The sequence below is a fragment of the Epinephelus fuscoguttatus genome, linkage group LG4, assembly GCF_011397635.1.
Source record: "Epinephelus fuscoguttatus linkage group LG4, E.fuscoguttatus.final_Chr_v1".
Taxonomy (NCBI): Eukaryota; Metazoa; Chordata; class Actinopteri; order Perciformes; family Serranidae; genus Epinephelus; species Epinephelus fuscoguttatus.
Genome location: NC_064755.1, coordinates 20142204 through 20162974, shown reverse-complemented (window position 1 = coordinate 20162974; position 20771 = coordinate 20142204). Strand labels below are relative to the sequence as shown.

Sequence of the window (20771 nt, the reverse complement as noted above, 5' to 3'; positions counted from 1 at the left end):
GCTCCTGAAGACCTTCTTTGACACTGTGGTGGCATCAGCCATCTTTTACGGAGTAGTCTGCTGGGGCAGCAGCGTCTCGGCTGCAGATAGGAAGAGACTGGACAAGCTGATCAAGAAGGCCAGCTCTGTCCTGGGATGCTCTCTGGACTCTGTGCAGGTGGTGGGAGAAAGGAGGACGACAGCCAAGCTGTCATCTCTGAGGACTAATGACTCCCATCCTCTGCAGGAGGAGATAAAAACTCTGGAGAGCTCCTTCAGCGATAGACTGATTCACCCAAAGTGTGTGAAGGAATGCTATCGCAGGTCCTTCCTGCCTGCTGCTGTCAGGCTACATAACCAGCACTGCTCACAGTAAACTGCACCATGGACACTTTATTGACACTATGGACACTTTATGGACACCACAGCTGTCTGCTGTTTTGCACATACAATCACTTCCACTAGATGTGCTCCCTTTATCCACTACTCATTTTTTGCTCATTTTCATTCACTGCTGCTCATTATTATTCACTTCCTATTATTTTCATTATTATTATTATTATTATTATTATTATTGTTGTTATTGTTATCTATCGCCGTCTCTTGTATTTTTGTACTTATTTGCATGCCTAGTTATTTAAGTTTTTTAAGTTTAATTTTGAAATCTTTAATCTGAGTCTTTCTCCTTGACTGCTGTAACACTGGAATTTCTCAATTATGGGATCAATAAAGATGTATTTTATCTTATCTTATCTTCTTTAGTGTATCATCACTTGGGAGTAATACTTACTGTGTTTTCATTACTCAAAAAATTAGCTGTTTACATCTATATAGGGAGCAGGTCCTCATCTACAGAGTCCACCATATTGCACCACCATGTTTCTACAGTAGCCAAGAACGGACAAACCAAACACTGGCGACGGTTTTCACACAGGCCACTGTAGTTTGCAGCCTCTCTGTTAGGAGAAAATCTGAAAAACCTGATCTTTTGGATGCGAACCTGCTTCTTTCTTGTTTTTTTTTATTGGTTTAAAGCACCAGGTCCATTTGTTTTAAAGACAAGGAGACGTCTGCTAATAATTCATCTCACTGTAAAAACCTCCTGAATGTGTGTATCAGAAATTATATGAGCACACACATTAAGGTATCTGAGAAAACGGGTGAGCACCATTAGCTGGGACTGGGATAGCAGGCTGTCTGCAGCAGAAGCACTGATTTGTAACGTGATTCAGGGTTTTAATCATTTTTAATCACCTGGTCATTTTTGTTTGTAGAGAAAAAGACCTCTGCGGATAGTTTGGGTGGCAATAAAAATCTCCTGAACAATGAACGCTGAAGGAATTCAAACTGGGAGAAGTTTCAGCTGGCTGCAATCTGTAATCGTCACTGCTAGTTGGTGCAAAATCCCCCTAATTCTGACACACGGGACCTTTAATTTTGTTCATTTTACACATGCATCTACATGTACTGTAGTTACTGAGTGTGTGGGATTGTGAATAGTGATAGCTATGTGTATGGACTGTACAGATGTAGGAACTGTATGCACAACTTTTTGGTATCTTTTAATGGCAGGTACCGCATGTAAAAAAGAACTGTGTGTGTGTGTTTCTATTGTAACCAAACTCCTCTACCCCTGATCATGTGATCAAGAAGAGCTGAACCAGATGGTAGACAATTAGTCTAAAAAAATGAATGCTCTCTCTCTTGAGTCTCACACTCATACTCACACACACACACAAACACATACACACACACCCCACCACCATCAACAACAACAACAAACACCTATGGTATCACTTAAGCCATTTACTGCCAAGCTTTAACACATTACCAGACTAATCTCTGATAATCAACACTACATTGTCTTTATAGTTCACAAATGGACAATCCAATCAAATGTAATCTCCTCACAGATGCAGCTTTTCAACAACACTCTGTCACTACTATGTACTTCACCTTATAAAACTATCTTACGGATACTTCTGCCTTTTACCCTCACAACAAACTGGCGGACTTTGATGTTGTGTTAAGTTCTGTGAGTTCGTTCATTCCAGGCTCCAGAGTTTTGTTAATCCTTCAAGTTTACATCAGATTTCTCCTTAGGCCTTCTAAGGGCCACTGCCAGCCACACTCACTTCATCATGTTACTCAGCAGTGACAACACGGCCTTTGGGTGTTTCCTGATCTTGTCTCTCACTCTCTAATTGCACTAAACTATCACTGAGCCAAGACACAGCTGGGTACAACAACATTCACCTCATGTTCCTGAGCTGAGTGCGGTCAAGCTGAGTGGTGCAGGCAGGGCGGATCCTTGAAATGAAAAGGTTCTTGTTCAGCACTGATTGCAAAGATAATTGTCAGAGTTGGAAGGCAATGAAGCCCCCTGCCTTTTCTCCGCTCTCCTCCTCCACTCCCCTGTCTTCACTTGCATCATAAGCACGGCAAAAAAAACCTGGGCCACTGTCCATTTTACAGGCCTGGACCCTAATTGGACCTGAACACCGACGGCTCAGCCAGAAGACCGCCTGAGCTGAGGGGTTCACAACACATCCTCCTCCTGGTTTCCTGTGTTTTCCAGCTAAAACAGTGTGTGATTTATTTTGGTGAGAGAGATTTAATGAGGATCTGCTTCCAGTTTTCTCTTCTCTCGGTTTTGCCACACACTTTCTGGAGGCCATAAAGGAAAACAAAGGGAATGATATGACTTGACGGACTGCAAAGGATGCATGAAGGTGCTGAGAAACAGACAGTATGTGCAGGACTTGGCCTGCAAGTCAAAGAAATCCATTCTTGTAGCTGACTGAGTAAATCTCCACTCTGCTGTTAGGCATTTGATGTTTTAACATGCCATGTCAAGTACTATAGGTCTTTCACTGGAGAAATCACTTGGGTGTGGAGAAGTGATTTTTTAAATAGATAAAAGTAGAGGAACACAGTAATTAACATGAGCAATAAGAGTCACCACAGCTAAACCGCCCACAACCTTCATCAACAGAAATTCCACGGAAGTAGTTACTGCTGAAGTTTACTAGGAAATTATCTCTGTAAACTGCAAGCCAAAACACCACAGCAGTTGGTGCGATTCATCAAAGAAATTGCTGAATGTAAGAAAAAAAAACATGGTTTCAAATGACATTAAATGGATGAGGAGGTGCTTTCGATACTATTATATCAATCTATCTGGAAGCACAACGAGAGCACAAAGTTAAGCAATAAAACAACAGCTTCCATGAAACCTTTCTAGTATGCCAGTGCTCATATACTTAAAGTGTTTTTAGATAACGGGTCATTACCTCAGCCCTGCTATGTAGGTGTTAACTCCCCCACCACAGCTGCAAGATACATCCAATCCTACTAATGACCTGCACTGTACACTACAGGCTCCTAACAGAGAAATGTTATATGACACAATTAATATAGCACATTTAGCTAATACCTAATATTATAATAGCTACTATCATTAACACTGCCACAGCTGTAAAATTAGCTCGCACAATAGCATGGTTTCTGTGGTTGTCATGGTCACTGGGTCCTGGTAACTTTGAACCATTACCATCCATGTCCTCACAAATAAAGTGACCTGCATGACATACTATAGACCTTTCTCACAGCACACATTTTGGCATGTCATAGCAGGGAAAGCACAGGTGTAATTAGTGACCTTAAAAAACACAAGTGCATTTTATTTAAGTGAACTAACTCCAGGGCCCAGGCATGCTACGTGCCGGCTCACTGGCATGGCTTATTGGGACACTTGAGCCATCATTAATGAAATTTGTTTCACCTGCGCATTTCCCTCTGTCACAAGTCAAAATGTCTGCTCAGAAAACAAGTCTGGAGCAGGTTATGTTCTAGAGCTGAATTTTTAGTGTGATTTTGAACAAGGTTTCTTACTTCTGGATAAGAAATATACAAAGAAATATACTCACATCCTCTGCTGTTGGGAGCAGGTGGATTTAGCAGCACTGAAACAGCCTTTTGGACTCACCACTTCAACATATTCTATGGTTAACATTATTTTACTAAAGATTCTAACCTGGGCTATTTTTGCAATAAAGATAGTACCAGTCTCTGTTTTGAAATGTATTTCCTCTGTGGCAGCAAATTTTGTAACATGAGCTGGCAAATAATTACAGATAAAACTGAGCTTACTGGAGACTTCATTGTGGAGAGAAAGATAGAAATTTGCTAGCTTAGCAATGTTAAGGCTACAAACAGTCCATAATGAAACACTGTCGTAAAGAAACAGGATCACTGTGACACAAGAGCTGGTACCAGGCCTCAAGGAAGTCTGCCAGGCTTTGAAGCTAATTTTCATGGTGGCCAAACAGTGGAATTACAACTTCCTGGTCTCTTATGTGTTGCCCTGTAGCCCAAGACCATTTCCCAATGACATACATGGCAAAAGCAGACATCTGTCAGTCCGTGGATACATTCTTTTGAGTGTCACAACCCCCGTGAAATGACTCCATTCACTATTGGGATTTACGGTAAAACTTCAGTAACAAGCCTAGTCCCGATTAAACGCCAAGTCCCTTTTACAGCCCAGCGCGGCTACACATTTTGACGAAAAGACCTCTAAAGCCGAATTATAGGCTACAGATCACAGTGTAAAAGTGAACCATCACATCACTGCTGATTGCCACAGAAGACAATGAGTATAAAGGGAGACTTTGCCAATATTGAACCAGCTGTGTGGCATCACAGTGTGTGCAGATTAACCGTGTTTGGCTTTGCCCACGTGCCAGCACCCGGACCTACGCTGCCGGACGGGCACAGATCTTCAAGGAATGTCAAACAATGCTAATCTGCGCTGTGATGACACACAGCTGGTTGAATGTCAGCAAAGTTTCCCTGCTTCCCTTCACAGAGTCGGTCTTTTTTTCACTGTTATAATCATTAAAAAGCAAAAGCAGCATGTGTATACATTCAGTAGGCTATATCTTCAGTAGCTAGCTAGCTAACCCTACACTTTTCAGGGTCTGATTTTGTTTTTGGAACCGGGAGGAAACGTATATCTTTTTCCAACCTCTCCAGGTAACGAGTGTCATTAATACACGACGTGTCCCAGGCTCCAAATCCAGAAAACCAGCCTGAAAATGAAGGAAATCTGAAACGACTACATTAGAGTCAATGGAGCACAGCTGTGTTGTTGTTGGACCCTGGTCTGAGCTGGCCCAATGCTACGTTATGATTGGCCAGTCTGTGTCCAGGGGCAGGACTTAGCGAAGGGTCAGTCACCCTGTAAGTTATTCATATTCCTTAAGTCCATCAGGGTCCTAAGATCAAAATAATCTAAAGGGTTTGTTTCAAATGAATCCAAATTGTGAACATTGTTTTAACATGATAAAGTGGTGTTGTGTCGGTATGCCGGGTGCCGTAATCCTCAAGTGCCGTAACTCATTCTCTCTCTGATGCACTGTCTTTTGGAGCTAGATCAAATGCATGATTCATAATCATAATATTATCTGAAACCTATTTTTTTTTACAATATTCATACTGGTTTAAATAAACAATTTGATTGAATCTCCTGACATTTGCTGAACAACAGTTTTGTGTGAAAGGAGTTAAAGGCCTGTCCCATACAGACCCCTGCCTCAAATAAAGACCTGTTGATTTCAGTGATTTAAGCATATCATAGCCCAGGCTATTAACTGAAGTTTTACGGTAATTAATTCAGTCCGATAACATTTGGAAATTCTAGAAGAGATGCACAACTGAATAATTTAATCCCCATTCACGTTAACGGAGCACTTAACCTGAAGTAGACAGCCTGGCTTAAGTCTCTAGTGTGCCTGATTTTTGGGCCACACAATGCAGAAGTAGTGTCCTACCCTCGGGGTAATTTTACATGCAGCAGATGAATCATTTTGGCTTCATTCACCACTGAGCAACTTTTATGGGAATGACTAGGGCCCCACTGCCGATGTTGTATCCAAGTCTGTTTATAGACCCCTGGCTAGTACTCACACCATTAAAAGTAAAGTCCACTCCTTATAATATATAGTATGACCCCAGTTTTCAAGCATAGTTTCCAGAAAGACACCTTACATCAGGGCAATGCAATATATAAAAAATATCCCCAGGCTTTTTTCCTTGTGAGACTTTTCCAATTTATCATTTTTATCTGTTGCTCTCACTCTCCGGCCCATCTCTCCTCTCACTCTACATCATCACATGTGATAAGAAACAATTGGCTCATAAAAGAATAAACAGACTGAGCTGGTTCAAAGATATGTGTTAAGCACTGGCGGATTATGACACAATAGTACCCCTGGGCCCCAACACTTAAAAGGCCCCCTACCCTTCCAGGGTAGGTGAAACATGCTGTTGTTTCTCCTTGTGGAACTGAAGGGCCCAAACTGCATCGAGTACTAAGCACATTTCATGTCCTGTAGAGAAACTGAGGGGACAGAAATACTCACTTGAAATGTATCATGATGGGTTTTTCTTGTGACATCTCTAAAGTGAATGTTTGGGCTATTTCTTAATGGGGGGGGGGGACTTTTAACCCTGAAAAGAAAAGCCAAGTTATTAACAGCAACTTCATGCAGAGGCTCTGGTTTAGGAGCCCCCTGAGCCCTTGGGCCCCTAGGTAGGCCTGGGCCCAGTAAGCCCTAATCACTAATACACCCATGGTGTCAAGATGCAAAGAATTACAACATCAGCAGATCATGTCTATGACAAACCAGGGGAAACAATATTCCCATCAGTGGATGTTTTATTACTTTCCAGCTCGTACTTTTAATTTTAATTAGCTGACAATGAGTACCTGCATTAACTGAATTGAGAACTGTAATGGCCAATTTGCTGTTACAAAAATGTGTCAGTGCTAAACATCATTCAATTGTTAAGTAAACACCTGCCATCTGTAGTATACACGCAGGTTTTGTGATGGTTGCTAGGCCTTAGATGAGTCCAACTGAAACTGGGAAATGATGTCATAGATCTTTCGCTGTCCTCCTCCTTCTTCCTATCTCTCTTTGTGTAATTTTTTCACCCCGTTAAAATCTGTCCTAATCCATCATTCCACCCAGAGATCCTCTTGTTCACTCCCCAGCCCACTGCAATGTCAGAAAAAGGTCTTTATCTCCCCTTCTAACACTTCGCCTGAGTCATACTTGCTGAATCAGTCCAATCCTGTTGATCTCTCCATGTCTTGGCTTTCTATGAATGTGAAAACTCATTATCTCTCTATGCTGCTGTCATTTATCCAGCCTGTCTAGCCAGAGACATGTTTAAAGACTGAACAAGGCTTTTCAGTCCCTTGTCCTCTAGTGACTTTGGTGGCAGGCTGTCTTGTGCAGACTGGGATTAGGTGAGGCAGCGAATGGCTCTGTGCTCATAGTAAAGAGCACCACCCCAGAATCAGACAAAGAGATGTTCTGCTGCATGCTAATATACCAATACCAGGCAAGGAGCTCACTTTATGAAGCCTCATAAACACTCAAAAAAAGCTCGATAAAACATGTCTCCCTCCCCTGCATGCACATAAACAAACAGTAAATTACTGTGAGCCAGGCAGCCGCGCACACACACTCACACACACGCACACACACAGAGTGACAACCATGAATCCTCTAAGGTTAATGTGTGAACATAACCAGAGCAGAGATGGTGGGATGCACGTCAGACACTGGTGTTCAAAAGATCCAGAAATGTCTGAGTCCCTGTTTTGCTGGGCTGACCTCCTGGTACGGTTGGACTGCAGCAAAACATGCTCTGCGTTATCAACCATTTATGGCTCCAGACAAAGCCTTGTACTGCATGCCACATAATCATATTTATAACCATAACATAGATAAGAGGAGGTAAATCAAACACAGCCTCTCTCACAGCACTTACACTTCTGCTCAATGAAAAAGCACATTTCCTTTCATCACGTGAGAGCTTTCTGGCGTTAACAAACAAGCAGTCGTTCTCCCGTGGAATCAGAGTCGGCCTCAGTCCAAACTGGACGACCTCTCTCCGTCCCTAATGTCTCTGAAAACAAAGGACCATTCTGGCATGCTAGAACTCACAAAGTGTGAACAAAAATACACTGCAACATGCAGTCATTTCCGCCTCTGACCTATACTGTAGGAACAATACATGTCTTTCAAGATGAAGTTATCCTTACCCTGATGCATATTTACACAGACGCTATCAATCTGGATTTGTCAGTGAGTTGCCATTTGCCAAAGAGCATTCCAGGATAAGGAAAGAAACACAGCAGAGGAAAAAGATGCAAAGTGTCAGGTACTGTGTTCCAAGTATTGACAACCAGGTCAGTGTGCTCCCTGCAGATATCTTACTGTTTATCATCAACCCGTATTGAACTGCATGACAGTGTTCCCCTAAATCTTGTTACATAGACAGAGGCAGAGTTTATTAAGTTCCCTGCAGCTCACAGCAAACAGTAGTCTCTCAATAACTTGTAATGACATTTGCTCGTAATGGGATTTGATGCTAATAAAATGTGTTACAGTAACTTGCTCAAACAGACCACAGTGCTCATTGTATAAATGCCTCTGGTTCGGACACTTAATATCGAGTAAGATTTGATGTTTATGGCATTGTGGCTGACAAAAAAAGCATGGCCTCCTAGTTATCTAAGGCATGATTTCTTGCAACCTACCTACCCACCAAAATTAAAGGGGTACTACACTAATTTTCAATACTCATATATGTGTTATCCCTATGGCCTAAGACATTTAAAAATATTAATACACATGAACAACTGTCTCCCAAATTGAAATACCTGTGTTAAAACTCTCACTCACTAAATTTGTGATTCTCAAGAACTGGTAAAGATGTTCTAGATCAGTGGTTTTCAAACTTTTTGTGCCCGTGGCACACCAAAGGGCAAGCCAAAATCTCAAGGCACACCTGTATTTATATCTATGCAAAACAGCTTCTATAACATGTGTTATCACTTTTACCACGACATAAGACCATAAAAATAAGAAAAAAATAAGACGGGTAGCTTTCGTGATACTGTCGACTCTCTTTTCTTTCGGTGGTAGTTCGTCTTTGCTGGTGCTTCGTTGTAATTTCCACCGTACAATAAAGTGATCCATTGTCCCACTCATGGCTATCTCTTTTAAAATGTTATCATCCCCCACACTGGCTGCCTAATCAGGGCTTTTGATGTGTCACACACTTAAGGCGCTTGCACATGATTGCCGATTTGCCAACGCCGCAGCACTCGCCGTCGGCTTGACCCAACACTGATCTCTTCTCCATCTTGCAGTTGGATCTTTAAATTTTTCCGCACCCCGTCTTTTTTTGCTAGAGTTTGCCTCTTTATTAGGAAATGGGTGCACACAACATACTGATACAGTCAATTAAAAATTCATTAATATTTTTTTTGCATAGGCCCAGTTGAGTATTGCAATAATAATGTGTTGTTATCACAAAATTTCACGGCACACCATTTGAGAACCACTGTTCTAGATGGCACTGAGAGCACCCAGAGGAATGATCTGCATACAGTGGGCATATTTTTTGTGTCAGGACTGAGATCTCCACATTAGGATAAAGCTCATTCGGGTAGACAACAGAAAATAAAGATTCTGTGAGTCCGAAAAATCAGGCTCCCATTCATTGTCAATGGAGCAGCTCCAGCCTTTAAACTTGATGACATCACAAATTTGAGACTTCCCTCTCTGGTTTCTGGCTTTGGGAGAGAAAAGCTCATGTTCACAAATTTAAAACCACAGCACACAAATGCACACACATACCAAACACTGATAACATCTCTTACAAATAAATCACATCATGTCTGCTTTTGAAGTTATAAAAAAAATAAAGGGAAGCTCTGCATACCTCATGAGCTGTGCAGTGATTCCCAAATGCTGCATGGGTTATGGACCAAAACAGCTCTCACTTTGTGCTTTTAACTCATTATCTATAGGGTTTAAATTGTTATCCAGTGTGCTAACTCACTTTTGTGGATCTTACGTAGCTTCTTCTATGTATTGTTACACAGTTAAGTGTCCTTGGCATGATGCACCTGCTTTATTCTTCGCATTAAGACGTTTGTTCATCTGTCAGCTGAGGCACATTGTGTGCCGAAGCACTGTGACAAGCCCACCACAACATTAGGACTGAGTTGCATTGTTTTAAAGCCAACACCGGCGGTCAAAGTCGAGTAAACATCGTAAAGAGAGCAGCAGACATCAGGAAGCACCTCGTGAGCCCGTCAAAAGCAGTTACCCCCCTCACGTCATCACGTCTTAAGTTCACCTTCAGTTCATCGACGTAATGCGCGTTTCAATTAACAATAGGCTACAGACGGCCAATAAAAGTCCAACTTACCTTCGACGGTGAAATTAAGAGGCTTTCAGTCGAAAGTCCGAGCTGTCAACTTGTGCAGTTTGTTTTTAACAACGGCGCTGACCAGGAAGCATTTAGTAGCCGCTGTGTGGATGAGTTTGTACCCCTCCTCTCCTTCACATCTGGTCCCTCCACTGGAGGAGAACCTCCCATCCACGCAGCCTCAGCTGTACTCCGCGAACCCTCTCCTCACACTTTTTACAACTCCTCAAGAGCCAAGGAATTCCCTGCTGGTTCTCATTGAATTATCAGTCGTACCTTTGAAGCTTCGAATAAACTAACAAAGATGGAAATAGATACTCCTCAGACCGCAGTTTCCAGGTGACATAATCACCAACACTCAGCGCGTGCACAGCTCTGTACGAGCCTCATGCTGGTTAATGCAGGGTTGAGTAATATCAAAGTTAAAGGGACAGTTCACCCCCCCAAAATCAAAAATAGGCCTACATGTTGTAAGGGACTGGGCGAGGTGATGTTAACTTTATGGCTTCTGTCACCGTTAAAAATGTGTAATGTTCAGCTACAGTAAAATGGTCTGTAAAAGTAGTCACTGAGTTTCCTGTACTGTCAGGGTGCTTTCAGACCTAGACTTGTCTTGCTTTGGTCCGAATCAGGGACTAACTTTGTTTCAAAGCTGCATAACTGCCTAGAGCTGGTTCATGTTCTCACAGCAGCATTTACAAGCGGACCAGATAAAATGCCTTGTGTGAGAATTCTGCTCTTGATTGGTCAGAATTTCCGTGCAGGAAAAATGCTGGAAGTAAACAAAATGTCTAAGAAGAGTACACTTGCAAGATAAATGCAACACTTTCTAATGTCACAGTAAAGGGACAACTACATGGGCTGATTTTTTTGCTGGTGATACTGGTGTACTATATTGCATTGTTCATTTTAGTCAAATCATACAGTTTGAAAACGAGGCGCAGCTCCAACTAGAAATCAATGTTTTGATGCATTGGATGTGCTGAATGTGCATATTAAGGCAGTACAGGAGCAGGCAGCCATTAAAAATCCTCCAGGACTGTAACATGTTTAACCCAAACAATGTGTAATGTGAACACTTTCTCACCACAAACAAACCACACCAGAGTTCGATTGTAACCAGGCAGAGACGACCTATTCAAGAAGGTCTTGTGCTGTTGTTTTGGTGCGCACCCGATTGCGATTGCTCATTGCTGTGTTAACACCTGCCCAAACAAACTGCACTTAGGGGGCATTTGAACTTGAGTTTAATTGAACCAAACAGGGCAGGTGTGAAAGCACCCTCAGTGAACGAGTTACTCCCAGAGAAGTTGTGTGTTTCCAGATGCCGTGAAGCCTGTCAGTCATTACTAGCACCTATGACAGTGATTTGTGTGTGAGATACCCACCTGTGATTGGCAGAGGCTTGAGGAGAAGGGTAATTGTTATTCCTGCTAGTTCGTGTGTGCGTAAGCCGATGAGCGGGAGTTCTTGAAGTAGCTGCAAATGCAGAGAAATCTTGTAAAGCAGACAGGTTTGTTGTTTTGGCGTTGGCTACAGCCCACCCACAATAGCCTGTGTTAAAGTTAAGGAATAAAACGCCAGCAAAACAAGTTCATGCCTTGTAGCCTCATTGTTAAGGGACGTTATAATATTTTCCCTCTTAACTGTAGCATTAATTATCAGTCTAGATTGTTTAGATGTGAGTTGCCCAGTGTTGGAGATATCAGCCACAGAGATGTATCCCTTATATTGAATATAATGGAACTAGATGGCACCCTGCTCACAGAAATCATGGCCCAGCTGCTCAAGATAATCCACAGACCTTGTTGTGAGCAGTTTCATGTAGGAACTATTTTCTTTCTACCAAACTACACCCGCCAACTTGTGCAATAGGAAGCTGTTGATGGATAAAAGGCTTGTCCTATTGACAGCGTGAGACATAAACATTAATGGCGTCAGCTGAGCTGAAACATTAGCTCGCTCAGAGGTGCTGGGCGAGCTAGCTGTAGATGTACGCGTCCTTCTGCTGAATGATTTGGTTGGTGGGTGTAGTTTGGTAGAAAGAAATAGTTCCTACATGCTCACAACAAGGTCTGTGGATTATCTTTAGCAACCAGGTCATGATGTCTGGAGAGAGACATTGCTGTTGAGTTTTCCAAGAGAAGGCAGACATCTCTACGGCCAATATCTTCAACACTTGGCAACTCACACATAAACAATCTAGAGAGATAAATAGCTCTACAAGTAAGAGGAAAAATATGTATTTTTGTTTTGAGGGTGAACTGTCCCTTTAACAAGGATACTCATAGAGCAAATGAGGACAGGAAATACCATGCCGTATTAACACAAAAGCGTGTAGTCATTGCAGCAAAAACAGATATATTAGTACACAACCTTTTTGACATCTTTGTACTACCACCGTTCACCAAATAAGTAACGTATAGTGGGTTTTTTTTTTATTTCTGATGGGCGTATAAAGTTAAAACCTTTTAGTCAAATTCGAAAAATCAGTCTCAGATGTGAGAGGACCTCCATAAAAAACTTGGAAGAAATATATCTTCTATTAAAATATAAATTAAACTGTAAAGTATTCTTGGAATAATAAATGCAGATTTACTATAGAATGGAAATTTCCATATACATTGGAAGATGCCTGTCGTTTTCAGATCAGTGGATTTATTCTTCCTTATTCCTTTTAGCAAATTTTTAGCATTGATATTTATGTGCGAAGCAATAAATAAATAAATAATGGATGATCAAGAAAGATTTTTTTCAACAGCTTGTCATCTTTTATTGAGCAACCAAAAGGGCAGTTAAATGATTGACCATAGCTACAATTTTTGGATTCTCACCATCCCATAAACTGACTTCCAGCAGCTCTTTCCATTTTATGATGCATGTAACAACACACATACATCCAGAATCCCCATAATTTAATGTCTATATAAAGATAAACACGCTGCGCTCGCATGCAACAGGAAACAATCAAACAACAGAGATGTTTCTCAAGACAAACTTTTCATGCCTTCCTCGTGACCTTTTGGAATATTCAGCAAGTGAGAAAAAAAAAATGTGTACACCCTGTGGACTGTGACACCACTGCGCTGCTTTAATCTGTCCGCTGGCATGAAACAGATAAATTCTGGATGTGGGGAGCTTTGTTTCCCCAAGATTAACAGTTGCTGATTTATGATGCTTGAGACACATTCTGTTTGGACATTTTTGCTCCAACAAATATGTTCACTCATCTTTACACGTCCTGAGATAACTCCTCCAGCCTTGTAAAAAAGTTGGAGCAAGAGCGGAAATTTTGCAGGCAAAGTAAAAGCCAGGGCGAGCTGCAGAGGTTAGTACTTGCATGTTGAGGCAGATGCCAGCAGAGCGGCCGTGACTGCAGGAGAACACAGAGCTGCTGAGAGAAGGAAGGGAAAGATACACCGCCTGGTCTCTGTTCATCACTCCACTCCTTCTCCTCAAACATGCCGTCCGCTTCCAAACAATCTCATCTCTCCATCTATCATTCATTTCTGTTTTCAGCAGGTTATCTTAGAGGCAGCCAGAGAGAGGGCCCGTCGCTATGGTAACCTCTCCAGCTCCTGGATGGAGCCCAGGGGTTGTAAAAGTGAAGAGCAAAAGGCCGTTACGAGCAAGTCTGTTCCTTTCCAAGTCCAAGATTTAATGGAGGGGGTCACTGGGGGAGAGACAGTTGTCCAAGCCAACATTTTGACTCAGCTACATCAAGATTATTTTAAAGGGATGGACCCACCAGTCTATCCCATTAAATTTGGATTAAAATGGACTTTAACGCGGCTTCCAAAGGAGAAAGAGGAAAACACAAGTTGAGTGGGAGAAGAGGAATATGTAAGAGAGCCGGGCGAGATGAGGAGGGAGCGTAAAGCGGGTCAGAGACAGCAACAACAGACTGAAAGGAAACGAGGAAGCAGCCAAGACCGTGCATGTTGTTTTATCAAGTTCATTTTGTCGCCTGGTTCTTTCCCCCCTACTCCAAAATACACTATTACATCACACTGAGCATGGGAAAATTTCCCCAAACCAACACACAGTCCCAGAGTGTCTTGCTTATCTCTTTTATTGCTGACTGCAGGGATATTCATCATTAGCGGAGCATCACTCCAACACAACACAACAACACATTCTCAGTGTCTCATGACAGGAAAACATAAGCATGCAGTGAGCATATAGAGTGGATCTTGAATGCAATACTTTATCTTTTGACAAAAACCTTATTGAGTCCATGTAAAAGCTTCGCTCAAAAGGTCAGGATTGCTGACAATACAGTAGCCTTATGGTATGGTTATTAAAGTTGACAAGATACATGTTTACTTCAACAATAGTAAATAAATAAGCTCAACATGAAACAAGACCTCAAAACCAAACTATCATTTCACGCTCTCTTCAATTGTCTTTGTGCAACGGATCAAAGCAAAGTCATGTCTTGAAAATCTTTGAAGCCATTTTGACGACCACGGTTGATGGAAATAAAGAGCGAATACAGTGAGAAACCAAAATAAAAACACACTTTTATGGCAACCACAGACATGTTTTTATTCACATGAATGTATCTTTCACAGAGACAAAACTGGGGGAAATAAACAACTTCAAGGTTTCGTTGGTTTTCTACAAGCAACTTGTGCTGTCTACCACTGGCACCATCTCTTCTATTTCATGGTCTTCTACCTCCAAAATTAAAGCTGCCCAAAAAATTTCGGCATGTTACAATTAGATAAATCAAACAAACAAACAAAGCTGTGCGGCTAAAGCAGAATGAAAACAAGAAAGAGCAAAGTAAAGGAAGGCAGCGCTCACAGCCGGGAGACATAGTATGGACTGAATCATGGAGAGTGACAGGAAACCAAATTAATCACAACCAAGAGTAGCTGTGCTCAGCTAAATCTACTTTCCACTGCCGTCCACCGTGACAAGAAATGACGAGAAAAGGAGCACAGTACTGGTTGTTTGAGGTGGGATTTAGGGGTTTTACAAACCCTCATGGGGGTTTCGGGGTTAGCCAAGCGGCTTAACTCCAAATAACTCCACTATTTTCCAAAGTTGATGTAAACAAGCGTGTGTGCTGATGAAGTGGCAGGGTGATGGTCTGCATAAGCAGCGTCCTCCCTGGATAGACAATAATCCCACTGTGTATTCTGCGGTGGGCCAGGTCCTTCTGGTGATGAAAACACCAGAAAGACCACAGTTGATTTTTTAGAGTATCATGGTCTTTTCAAGTTCTCTGTGAACATTTCCATATTGCGACATACGGTTGGCAACGGAGTGAGGAGTTTGCAAGGGAAAACAAAAAAACTGAAAAATGCTTCTTCCCTGTGTTTCAACAGTGACCTTTAGTACTTGTTAAAAAAAAAAACGCTCTCTGACTTAAGTGCTCGTCAGAATGTGTGCATTTGTCGACTTCTGATGTTCCGTTGAGACTCGTCAGGCCATGCTGCGGAGCAGAGTTCAGGGCTGTGTCGAACAGGATGGGGCTCTCAGGTGGCCACAGAGGTGACAATCTGGACCACCTCGCCGTTCTCTCCCTGGATGGCGCCCTGGATGGCCTCTTTCACCTCTATGTCCGCCTGCAAGGCCGGGGCCAGCTCAGCAGCCTGGAACACATGAAAGAAAGGAGAGTGAAGAGGTGATAATTGGGAAGACTGTGTGATCTGATGAAGCATCCTCTTGAGCTAATCAGTGTAATTATGAAAAGGCTTTAACACAAGCGTGTTTCCTGTGAACTAACAGATGGAGACCAAACCATACCGTAGCCTTTGCCCCTGTGTCATTGTGGGAGACAACCACACTGGATCGACAATAGAAGGAGCAGAGGAATGACAGGAGAGATTAGAGACGAGATATATCGGGGAGAAGAAAGAAGAAGACAGTTGGTGGAGGGACCGAGAAAAGAGGCAGAGTGACAGGTGGAGAGAGACTTGACAAGTGATGAGCTATTTGTATTTTAATGCTCTCTGTCTCTGTGCTCGGTGTCAAACAGAGCGAGGTATTGTGCGGGTAAAAACCCCTCAAAAAGATGAGAGGTTCATGACTCAGTCCTGGATGATGACCATGAAGAGTGACTCACTCCTTCCTCGAATGCACGCCAAAGGTTCCCTCAAACACACCTGCAGCATTTAATCCTCTCTCCAGCCCAGCATGCTGTCACTAGACAACAGTATTGAATGGAGCACAGCTGCACCACAGCAGCACACACAATACGACAACACATGAGGCCAACACACTGTAACCACTGGCAGTAAAGAGGCCAAGCAAAACTCATATGGGTCCATGTTTTTCACTCAGCTTTTGAAACGTTGGACATGTTGAACTGTCACAGTATGGACCTTGTTCTCCATTTGGAAGTACTCATGGATAATGGATCCGTTGCTTTTTGAATTTTGTGCATCAGAAACTGTTTTGGCATTTTTTGCAACCAGGCTGTTGGTGCTCTGTAGTCCCAACTTTATACCCGAGCTGTTGCATCAAAATTCAGCCACAGTTTATGCCCATTGGAATGCAAAATACCACTGTACGTTGTCCCCTACTTCATCTAGTTTAGGTAATGGAAACTATTAAATAAAGAGAGAGGAAAAATGCAGAGATAAATAAATACAAAAGCCTAAGTAATTTTTCAAGAACTTGTATAAATGCTCCCATATGTCTGGAAACAGATGAGAGCAATCCTCTTGATTCAACACTTTGCAGAAAAGGAGAAAAAGAACAGAGCTAACCTTCCTCTGAACTTTGAACTGAAAGCCAGCAATGTTTACACTCTGGGACATCAAAAACCCAACTGTGATAATAACCCACCTTGTACCGGACAGGCCAAGCCAAGCGTCTGTACTCACATGTCAGCTGCTTCACTCAGTGGTTCGTTTGCAATGTGTTTACAATTTCAGTTTTTATTTGTAATTGGTCGGTGCCATTCCACGTGTTCATCATCTTGTCTTTTAATTGTATGCGTTACATATTTTGTCCTGTGATCGACTATGGCTTGGATAGATCCAGTTTTAGTTTAAGTTGGCATGTTTAAAAAATGGAAAATTAAAAGATAAGTCTATTTGAACATACTGAGTGTTTCCTAGCACCAATTTATTTTCTTGGCACTGACATTACTTTGGGACTGATGTCTAATGAAAATCTGCTTTTGACAAGTTTAAATATTGTTTGATCAATAAACACCACATTGCTAACAAGTGGTTTCACTCTGTCCTTGAGCATGTCCCTGTGCCCCGACTGAACCCAAACCCCACCGAACAGAACGCTGATGACTGATCAGACCTCTGCCTACTTTGTTGATTTCTGTCAAGATCTGTGTACAATCAAACATTAGGAAAAAATGAGCCTGTTTTAGACCTAAAAAAACCCATTCAAACGAATCAGTTGAGTAAACAAACAGTTTGATTGCTCGCTGCGCCAAGAGACATGGAGCACAGACCTTGGAATACAGTGTACGGGGTAACAATCATTTTGTATGCTCGCTGGAGTCCATCAGTTTGTGTATGATACACACCCAAAACAATTAATCAGTATACAAAGCTTTAATCACCTCTACGCTTACAAGGGCAAGGAACCAATTACCTAGACAACAGCAGACAACGAAAGGACAACAAGACGGGGTCATCTGAGGGTAAAGTTTAAAAGATGACATGCCATACAAAATGTACTTCTTGTTGGCTTTTAAACATAATGATGTGTGCCAAGTGTGTCAAAGTGTGAGGAAAGAGCATCCTCTCTCATTTTTGTCCTAGTCCATCTATCAGAAAAAGTGTAAGAATGAGATCAGATGGCTGATATGACGTCATAATCTTGCACAGACCTACTTCCACCTTCTCCAGCTAGGTGACCTGCTGATCTACCTTGCTGTCCGTGATTGTGAATTCCTTGATTTCGCAAATCTAGTCGATCTAGGAGTTGTACCACGTGGTGTAATCCTTGCATTATGGGTATTTAAGATGGCGACTTCATTGTAAATGATTAGCACTCTGAGGAAGAGCATCACGCTTGAAACGTCACACAAAATAAAAAATTGCATACGGGAGCTCTTTTGGTGTGCAGATCGCTTTTTTCCTTTTTTTCATGCTTTTGATACTTTGTGATCCAGCACCCAACCCAGTGGTCTTCGGGGATGTGCGTGTCCTATTTTTTATCATACTTTCGCAAATCTAGTAACACAGCTGGAGCAAAGCACACTACTTGTTGTGTTGCTGGCTGCAAGGACCAACAGAAAAGCTTTCAAGTGCTCCCAATGATTAACATCTTAAGGTTTTTTAGGATTCTTGACTAAAATATCCCCACAACAACTGGAAAACTCTTTTTTTAGTATACAGCAGGGTTCAATTCAAACCTAAAGCTCAGGGTGATTCGTTACTGGCTGTCTGTGATCAGACTTCAAACTAAGCAGCTGTAATTTTTGCCATTTTACGCTGTTTAACTGTTTATTTTGCAGGCTTGCCTATTGCAGTTAACGTTAGCATGTTGCGTGGCTAATGTGGCTAGCTCGGACTGTGGGCCCACAGGCTGGAGAAATGTTGAGGTACATAGAAAGAGACTGTGTTAGTGCTAAGCCTCATTTGAAGCCAGTTAAATAACGACAGTAGTCAGTTGGAGTGGATGTCATGTTGCTTTTTGTGAAACTGTACTGTAACATGAGCTCAACTGACTTTCATGTTAGCTCAGCAGACTTCGTTGTTAAGTGAAGGCCTCTTGTTATGCGAGAGCCTCGCCGGTCTGTGTTTGTATAGCTGCTGTATTGTGTGTGAGTAGATTTATTTGATATATTGCAATGAAGGTGCAGATGACCAAAAAAAAAGGTCAAACTGTACTGAATTTCAGAAACTTGATTGACTTACTTGGCAATGTTGCGTAGCTTTGATTAATGTTAGCTGGACTGTGTAAAGTTACGCCCGAGCCAATGCTATGATTCACAGATACATTAGCATTAATATTAGCATTAGTGACACACCGCAGCAGCTCCAGAGTAACATTTATATTGGAATACTATCAGCAGCCATAGGTCTCATCTGTCACAGCCATGTCATCTCTTTATGCAACTTGTACTGAATTTATGACTTTTTATGATACAGCACAAGTTACACTCTGAGCCATGTGTTCTGTGTACACCATATCATCCTCCATACTTAATTAAACTGATCTGTTATGTTTAAGTGTGTAGCTTTTGCCGTAAACTAAAACTTTTCCTCATCATACTGCTATCACCTTGGTATTTTATCTCACCTTTAACAAGGAAATCCCAAAACCTGGTGCGTGACTGCCTGCAGGGAGAGTCACATTAGGATAGGACTGGTATTTTAGACAGCCATAAATCATTTGAAGTTCTCTCTGTTTATACTATAACAAGACAACAAAGGCTCCCATCAGGACTCGAGGGTACCCATTTTAATATGAGACTTGAAGGAAAGAAGCACTGAGGAGAAAATGTGATATTCAACATATTTGGGGAAAACAAAAAGGAGAGAGAACAATGGAAAAGTGTGGTTATTTTATATGCCTCGCAGAATTAAACTGACCACTTCAAAGGCCACTGTGCCATGTGCACCATCCTGATCCCACATGTGGCTGTTGCTCAAAACGCTCGATCATCAAGGGATTTTCAGCATATCTACAAATTACTACTCTACTCCTTGTCGCACTCCATCCACTTCACTTTATTGTGTTAAATTACTGTTTGTCCAAACACCCGTCATAATGACTGAAAGCTGAGTGCATTTTATCTGAGCAAAATTATGACAACAAGGGGAAAGCAGATCCATTGTACCTGCAAGTAGTTAAGCTAAATTGCAGAAATTGCACTCATATTTCCATTTCGACATTACAGTCATTATGAAAGAAATATTACAGGATATATCTTGCCTCATTATGAAGCTGATCAAACCATTATAGCACAAAAGAAGGCAGGTGTCAGCCCGAACAACCAGAAACTCTGGCTGCTACTAAGCTCCTAATTTCTCAAAAGAAAAAAGGGAGACAGGTATGGACTCCTAAAAATGGGCAAATATATAATGAAGGACATAAAGGACGCTGTTTTAATTTTAGGGTTGATGGATCTAAATTATTCAGTACTAAGACAGTAAAAACTATTGGCCACTCCTTTAAAAGAGCCTATTTTTCAGCTTTGGAGAGAAAGTATTCTTCTCTTTATCACCAGTTCTACGTCATGATTGATGGAACTTTTTTAGATTAAACTGTTAACACATTTTCATAAAATACTCTGCAGCACTTTTCTTAAGGACAAAAAAAGTGTTTTTAAGGCTTTGACACAAGCACAAAGATCCACTGTTGCAATTGGAGGGCTGTGTAGTGTTGAAAACTGGGCGACAGGCACTGGGAGGTGACTGGCCATCGAAGCATTTCCAACACTGGGATGGGCACGATATTCTCCTAGTTGAGTCATCAGTACAAACAGTTAGTAACTGTGATGAACAGTTTACGGTTCACTTAAATAAGACACAAGACTGTGCAAGTGACTTTGAGCAAAATAT

The 20771-nt window shown here is 41.8% G+C and overlaps 2 protein-coding genes across 8 annotated transcripts in view; both read right to left on the bottom strand.

Moving 5' to 3' along the window:
• The window catches only part of LOC125887129 (zinc finger protein 469), a 230937-nt gene extending 220447 nt beyond the window's left edge, over positions 1-10490 (bottom strand). For 5 of the 6 annotated variants that reach the window (XM_049573685.1, XM_049573686.1, XM_049573684.1 and 2 more), the window contains exon 1: positions 10279-10490. The gene's annotated coding sequence lies outside the window, so the exon portion shown is untranslated. The remainder of the gene's footprint in view (positions 1-10278) is intronic. The other variant, XM_049573688.1, reaches the window with a different exon arrangement.
• Positions 10491-13044: 2554 nt separating this feature from the next.
• The window catches only part of LOC125887649 (BTG3 associated nuclear protein), a 49478-nt gene continuing 41751 nt past the window's right edge, over positions 13045-20771 (bottom strand). For both annotated transcript variants that reach the window (XM_049574628.1, XM_049574629.1), the window contains exon 13: positions 13045-15881. In XM_049574628.1, coding sequence (XP_049430585.1) covers positions 15765-15881 — 117 coding nt within the window. In that variant the 3' untranslated portion in view covers positions 13045-15764. The remainder of the gene's footprint in view (positions 15882-20771) is intronic.